General features: G+C 43.3%; 1 protein-coding gene across 1 annotated transcript; it reads right to left on the bottom strand.

Annotated features, from left to right (window-relative positions):
• Nucleotides 1-428: 428 nt before the first annotated feature.
• CAV3 (caveolin 3) lies at nt 429-5743 on the bottom strand. The gene is made up of 2 exons (XM_045022879.1): nt 5580-5743; nt 429-1548 (listed from the first exon to the last, which is right to left on the bottom strand). Exons 1-2 carry the CDS (start codon nt 5691-5693, stop codon nt 1207-1209), a joined length of 456 nt encoding a protein of 151 aa, XP_044878814.1. The 5' UTR covers nt 5694-5743; the 3' UTR covers nt 429-1206.
• Between the last annotated feature and the right edge of the window lie 2506 nt (nt 5744-8249).

Below are 8249 nucleotides of genomic sequence, written 5' to 3'. Positions count from 1 at the left end.
AGCTAAAATCTATTCTTGTTTACACCAGTACAATGCCCCTGATGTTAATGCAGCAAAGAATCCTGTAGCACCTTATAGACTGACTGACGTTTTGCAGCATGAGCTTTCGTGGGTGAATACCCACTTCTTCGGATGCAAGATTCTTTGCTGCTTTTACAGATCCAGACTAACACGGCAACTCCTCTGATACCTGATGTTAATGGGGGCCCCACAAGTCTAGCTAATTCTTGCTCCAGTGTAAAGACAGCTGTAACTACAGGGAACATAGAAACATGGCAACAGGACTGATTAGCTATGACTAAACGCAGTTAGGGAGGTAAATGAATTCCCCAGTTGATCATGCGATCTAACAAGAAAATAACATAACCCCCACCCCCACCTCCTCAACAAATAAGCCAAAACCTTTTATGAAAGCCAACCTGGTCATTATTGAAGTAAAATAGTCAAATATGTTTGCAGTCATTGAGGTAAATATTCAGATGTGGTAGGGAGGCCCAGTTGTCTGGTTTGTAAGTGTAATTTGGGTCTGAGAAAAAAAATTGGGCCAAATGTCTGCAGTTTTTGTGCCTGCCCTTGAATCCTGGATCCTGATTTATTCCCACAGTTAGTTAAGGGGTCCAAATGCCATGATATGCACTTGCAGCCACAAAACAACAGACACAAATTGCATCCCCTGAAAAAGCATGTTGAACTGTCAAAAATGTACCCAATAAGGTTACCTGGATTTAAAAGCTTTGCTTAAATGGAAACACACATGGAAACAAAACTTTGTCATTTACATCATCAAGCCATACACTTTTGGCATATTGCGAATTAAAACAAAAGCGTTTACAACAGCCACTATTTGCAGCAATAATAATTATTACAGACCTGTGCTTCCTGGTACTATTTTGAGCTAATGGCTAACTAAACAGACAATTATGCATTGTACCCAAATGTACTTTAGCTTTCTCACACCCTTCTTTGTTACTTAATAAATGCATGTATTAATCTAAGGTTGTGGTCCATGAAATAATTACAGAGGAAGTTCTGTTCTCCTTTACATTAGATTGAATGTGTAGTAACTGCATAGGCGTCATTGGAGTTATTCCCTGGTTATGCCAATGTAACTGAGCGAAGAATATGGTGCACAGTCTTTCAGGAAAACTTTGAAAGTGTGATTGTTGGGTGAGTGATTGTTTCTGCTAGTTTTCTCCGCCAATCGCTCTAGATTTCCTTGCGTAGGGCAACTTTGATGCTGCTAAAGATCTTTCCCAGGGCCTCACACAGTGGGTCACAGAAGGTGTGGATGCAGAGGGAGTAAATTCTGCTGACACACTGGATTTCGATCACATAGCTTTTGATGCAAGGCACTACTGCCCAGATATGGCAAAAGGAGATTAAAGCAAAGAGGAAGCCCCAGATGACTGCCAGAGGGATTCCCAACACAACCGAAAGCAGCCGGTAGCACCAGTACTTGCTGACCGTGAAGGTGGTGTAGCTGGTTTTCCATACTCCATCAAAACTGTATGTACCTGCTGGCTCAGCAATGACATCTTCAAAATCCACCTGGAATGCAGACAAGATAGAGGGGTGGGTTAGGGGGTGCCACTCACACAGAATTCAAGCAGGGTAGGTAATTATCATCCAATTGGAGAACAGTGCTCACAATCACTCTTCTGTTTATTGGCCAGCTGAGATCTGTCATACGTAGGCATGCCCCTATTCTACTAGTGACGATGCCGAAGAACTGGAGAAAATAGAGGGTACAGTGAAGGAAGTTAGGTATATGATATCAGACTCTGTAGCCCTTCCAAAATAAAGGGCCGAAGCCAAGAACCAGTGGAAAATGGGTCCTGTGTGGAAGGTGAAAGTGTCTGCCCTACTCTCCATTCACTTCTCATCAGCTGGCTTTGGTGAGCTGGGCCACAGTAACTGCCGTTGTCCGAAAGGTCTTCTCCACACTTGAGTTTGGGGGCCAAAATTAGCTGCAAAGTGTCGAGCCCTTCGCCAGTTCTTCACCAAATCACCGTCTGTTTTTCTTATATCATAAGGCACAAATATATGGTCAGACGTAACAGGTTCCACAACTGGGTTGCCTCTGAGCATGCCTGTTATGGGGCACAAAACATTTTTACCCCCTACGCTGATGCAGGAGCTACCCCTAAATCATGGTTTAAGTTTGATGACAATGTTTTTACCATTAGCTAAAGTATGAGCAGGTAGTCCCCGCACTTTAAACTGTTGAATACCGCTACTACAAAATACAACAATTAGATTGATTTGGGTGTCAGGAAGGAAACATGAAGGCAGTTATATAATGAAGAGCATGCAAGAACAAAAACATTGGTGTCTGAAAATACATTTACTGCTCTTGGGATGCTTCCTTTTCATATATGATTTAATATCTGAGTAATGAAAATGCATACCACAGTGGTTTGATCTGTGCAATGAAAAAAAACATAAGGATGCAGCTAAACCTTATCCAGGTACATTCTAAGACATTGCACCTGTTGAAATGAGTGGGGACCCAACCAGGTCAGACTTGTGGTGAGATTTCCCCTACATCCTGCTTCTCCTTTAGTCTGAAATACCACTAGAGCAGCTGTTTAGTGAGGTCTACACTTCTGATTCTGATCCTGCATGGAGACAATGCAGCAGCTTGTGGTGCTGTTCTTGGGAAGGGTAATACTGCCCCAGGAAATATCAGAACTAAAAACAGGAGGCACGCGGAGATGCTGGCTCAGAGAGAGGTAGGAGTGAATACTGGGGAGCAAGTTGTATCTTCCTGATCCAACCCTAACACCACTTAGAGCTACTGCTGGGCAGTTCTAAGTAGCAGCCCTGATATCAACAATATAACAATGGAGGATTGGTGGAATGGAGCTCCACTCCACCATGACCCCTTTCCAGCCCCACTCTTCCCTCCCCTCTATGTCGGGATGATGATGGGCCCAGATGCTGCAGGGAGTTACCCCATGCCAAGGGGGAATTCTCATTTGCAGCTGGATAAGGGTCTTTTTCATTGAGCTGCACAAAGGGGCTGTAACACACAAGCATCTGAGCCAGAGAGTTGAGGTGCTTTTTGTGGAAAATCATTGCCTTTATTAATCTAGCTCTTGGTGCTTAGATACCTTGATTATGCGTGCATTAGAAACAGACAGAGAAACACAAAGCTCCCCACTGGAAGAGGAAGATACATAAAGACTAAATTAAATTAAAAACAATATTCATGGACATGCGCCAGTCTACAGCATTGGTTGCCTCACAAATCCCGAAGACAAGGGCCCTCAGCTGGGGAAGCTCTTCAGTTGGTCATAAGGGTCCAATGCTAGGCATGTTTTTTAAGTATCTCATGCAGTCTGAATTGCTGCCAGGCAACACATGGTGACTCAGGAAGGTGGGTTCCAAACATGCAGGTCTTTGTCCCCATGACGCTTTGTCGCCTCCACCACAATGCTCGCAGGTCCGTCACCGTGAGCACCCGGGGCAGGAAATGTGCCGTGAAACTGTTTACTCTTGAAATAACACACACCGCCTATTCCTACCTTTTTGAGCCTTCAAAGGCATTGGCAGGCTTGCTGCTAAGTGGTGGATTGCATTCATAAAATGCCCACAAACTTGATTTATTATTATTATTTTTAAATATTCAGAGCTCAATTAATCAGCTTTACACACTCTGAGGGAGGTAGATCCACTTTCCTCTCCACATCTCCCAGGGACATTGCTGCTACCCGGCAGAACTTTGAGGCGGGGTTTCTTTTAATTACAGATCTGCTTAGTTAAGATACGTCTGCGAGAAAGCAGGAGCTGACGTATTTCTTGTGGGTAATGTAGTCATCAGCTGCATTTATCACTGTAGCGTTGACAAAAAATATTACTCATGGATGATAAACACAGGTTAAAAAGCATTTGTCATTTTATTATGAAACCATTATAAATTGTGCTTGCTGATTCTCCACATTAAAGAACCTCTGGGCATGACTGATCATTAGAGAATGGCTCCCTGTATATCCCTCAAAGCTGCAGATCCTCTTGGGCTTCAGTGGTGTCTGGGAGCCAGAGGGAGAATGCAGGAACCACACTTTCCCACACGCCACAGGATTGGGACCTAAACAACCGCATTTTGCTACCTTCAGGGCCATGTAGCAAGCAGTGGCATAGGGCTTCAGTTTCGGAAGATGGAATCTTAACATACAAGTAATTGTGTTAGATCTGTAAAAGCACAGATATTTCAGCCACAAGGCTGTTTTTAATCTCACTTCAGTCTAATACCATCTTCCTCCTGGAAATTTCAAAGCAATTCCTTGATGTAATTCTGATAAAATCCTATCGTTCCATCTGTAGCAACTATACACCTTTTCATTCTCTCTTTTTCATTTTGGTATGGAGACACAGCCAAAGTATATACCAGTCTGGCCTATGTTTATCCCCCTATATAATCAAAAATAGCCCTACTCCATATGTACATTGGTATAGCTGAGTGCAGTATCTGGACCAATATATTTACTGGTACTAACAAAACAGAGAGTGATGTGCAGAGAGATACAAGAATGCATGCTTGGTGGGGAACATATGCAGGATATAACACCACTACCCAGCTGTCCCAATCCCATTTTGCCCTGCTCACTGAATGTCCAGCTACAGCACGCTAGCTGTTGCACTTGGTGGCCGATCAGTGAGCCTCCCACTTTGAATACTAACCTGGCCTTTGTGTCACCTGTTTTCTATGGTGGCTCTTTTTCTAAATGCAGAAACCAAAGCTCACGTTCCAAGACCTCCTCTATTGACTTTAAGAAGAGGTTCAATCCACACTCATTTATCTCGTCTGAATGCCTGTGATGCTTTAAGGAAAAAGAATAATTTAACAGAGCCTTTTCAATCTTCTCGCTTACCCTTCTGGGGCCAAATTCACCCTAAGAGGATAGAGTTGCACCAAGCTCACACGCTTCAATGGTCAAAGTTAGAGACAACGCCCTTTTGAGGTTCAGTCTAGTATTCCTTGCTTGGTGTCTTTGTTAATCAGGGCATGGTGGTATTAGGGAGAAACAATTCTGTTCTAAATAAGGCTGTGACACTGTGAACACATTCAGCTGCCCCATCATCTCCCGTGCTGCTCCGAACAGGGACAACTTGCAGAGACAATCAGTGTCATGAATTTTGGCAGAGGGTTTTTTTTTAAAGGGTCACTTTAATTCTTTAGCGTGACCTGGGCGTGAGGCTCTTTTATATTTGACTTCCTGCTCCCCAAGACTAATGGGAAAATGTCAGTCAATTGGCAAGCTACAGTCACGGACGTTGGAGTGAGTATGTTCAAAGAATTAAACAAGCACATTCATCAGAGATGGGAAAGCCACATGAAATCACCTAGTCAGTGTATGCATCGCCCTGGCAATGCAGGATTTCCCCCTACAGCACATTTTCAAACTACTGCCCTCGATAATCCCTCTTCCTTTGGCATATTGTCCAGCTACACACTATATTACGTGAGTTAAACATACTATAGAATTTGAGCCTGATACAAAAGCAAACTACCAATAGATTTATTGCACTAAAATGCAGAGATGCTTATAAAAATCAAAGGTGCTCAGAAAATGTACCTTTATAACATCTTCATTAATGTGCTTTGGATCTCTGTTCACCAGGTCTATTTCCTTCGTGTGCTGGTCCTTTATTATTATCCTCTCCTCAAGGCCAGTTTGCTCTTCTGCCATAGTGTCTCGCTAGAATGGCACAAGTCAATTTAAAAAAAAGTCCCAGAACCCTTGCTCTGCCGGCAAAATACCTCGAAAGAAAGTTGTACATTCAGTATCTCACGCTTTGTGCTCTTCTTTACTTAGCAAACCCCACCCTGGATACCAGAGAACAGCTGCCTCGCTAGAGCTTCAAGACCCTCTGTGAAAGCTGCCTGTGGCAAACCTCCAAGCTAAAATTAAGAGTGTAGCTCACACTGAGGCCTGAAAGCATTCCTTAAAGGGGCACTGGACTCATCTATGCTTTCACACCATAGAGCGATCTTTTCAAAGGAGTTGGCCTGGATGATTCGTAGAGAGAAGGAAGAAGGGTAATTTTAAAGAGAAAATGTTGCAAAATATATTATTGGCGGCTTTAATGGGACTGCACTCTAGGGGGGGTGTTAGTTCAGAGTATAGAACAGAGAACTTCAGGGGCTCTGCAGGGGTGCATGCTGGAATAGGAACTTAGCATCCATTTCCAGAGTGCAGTAAGATCACACTCTTCTGGTTCAGCTCCACTGGCCACTGCAGAGCGGGCTTGGACTGTCCTACTCCCATGTGCACAGTCTAACGCTGGTGGCTGTGCTAGACTAATGCAGTGTCAGGACTGCAGAGGGAGGGGATAGGAAGTAGGCTTGTGCCTCCTTGGACACCTGTGTCAGGCCAGCCACAATCTGGACCATGGCATCACTCATTCATCCTTCGGTGTGCCCCGTGGCAGAATGTAAGCCCACCAAGAAATGTACAAGCGACATTATGGGCCAGATAGTGGCTAGTGTTTGACTAGGTGTGGAGCCTGCTCCCTGAGAATAACTCTTGGGTCTCACGGCACCCCACAAAAGGGTAAGGAAGGTGAGGTGGGCTGAAGGCCCTGCATCCTACACACTAGCTAGCTGGCCGGGTGACAACGAGGGAAGGGAGAAACGCATACAATCTGCTCCTATGGGATTGTGTAGCAAGCATGCGCTCCTCTGTATGGTGGAGCACAATGTTTCCCTGTGCTACCGGGAAACATCCCATTGCTCCCACTGAAGCTTTGCACTCGCTCCAACACCCCATTACCAAAGGAGAAAGCAACAAAAATGATACATGGATCAGAGAGCAAGACCATATGAGAGGCTGAGGCAAATAGAGTTATTTGGAGCCTGTAAAAGAAGTGACTCAGGGGAGGCAGATCATGGTCTATAAATATCTCCAAAGAAGCCATATTGTCACGGAACAGCCGAACAAATCCCCAGAGTCCTTTTACAAGGCAGCCAAAAATATATAGTCTCGGGGAAGGAACTTGGAGTCTTCTAGCTTTTTCATGTAAAGAAAATTTCAAACAAACAGAAATAATCAACATCACAAATCAAGAAGGGCACATACTCAGGGATATTTTTCTCCTTAGAAAGTTAGGCAAAGAGCCATCATAACTATATTAATTAGGATCCTTCGAACACTTATTGCAGTTAAATATCTATCTACTATCTCTTTCCAGTGCTTTGTAGGTTCTAGTGACTAAGTTAACACATTTATTCTAAACGTAGTGTAAAAAAATTCCAGTATGAAAAAAATACGTTTACAAACATCTTAATTTGAATTAATTACACAGACTATCTGGACAATAACTAATCATAATTTTCTCCTACCATAGACATGTAGGGATTGGAAGGACCTCGCTAGATCATCTAGTCTAGTCCTCCGCATTGTGCTATCATGTGGTATTGTGGAATAAACAACTAAACAAGAGTTATTTTTAAGTTTTAGATTTTCACTAACAGGGGGTTGCCAAGATTACCTACATTAGCCACTGCATAAATAGCAGATTCCCACAAGAAAGCTGCTGTCTGATCTAGTGGAGTTAGATAAGACAAACACAGTCTGTTCACAAACAGTGTGTTGTGACATAAATCAACAATCAAAATGGGCCAAATTCAAATAATCTACAGTGAAAAGCAAATGAATGATTCACACTGTGAGAGGCTGGTACAGAAAGGCAAAAAGCAATGGCTAGCATCTAAAGAAGGAAGGGCCTGATTCTCCCCTGCTTTGTACCTCGTGTAACCATTACAACGGAGCGAAGAGGGAGCAAAATGAGTGTAAGCAGTCCTACAAAACTCAAGGAGTCACACATGAAGATGTCTTCCGACCCTTCTGAGCAGTCTGTGTTACTAGGGATTCATTTGCCAGTTTCATTGGCTGGACTGGTGAATGGATTCAACAAAGGCTTTGTGGAATTTGCAGTGTAGGAATGTTTTCATTTACATGGGTTAATAGATTTCTAGTTGAGACCTGTTCAGTTTATTTTTCACACAAATGAAGCTAAGATCACAGCTAAATACAGAAAAGGAACCTATTAGTATGTCATAATTCTATTCTCTATGGTAGGCAACGGTGGCCATGTTGGATGGGTGTGTCTATCTAATGAAAGAATTTTCTTCCCTCAGCTGAGACAAGCCGTGTTGCAAGATGATGCTAAAGCTGTAACACTAGTGCAAATGTGAGATTTCACACATTCTGTGACTTCTCCAAGAGGCAACACTTCAGTCAAAG

Source organism: Mauremys mutica, chromosome 7 (assembly GCF_020497125.1).
Source record: "Mauremys mutica isolate MM-2020 ecotype Southern chromosome 7, ASM2049712v1, whole genome shotgun sequence".
In the NCBI taxonomy this organism is placed as follows: domain Eukaryota; kingdom Metazoa; phylum Chordata; order Testudines; family Geoemydidae; genus Mauremys; species Mauremys mutica.
The sequence above is the reverse complement of the archived record's forward strand: the minus strand, read 5'-3'. Positions and strand labels throughout refer to the sequence as shown.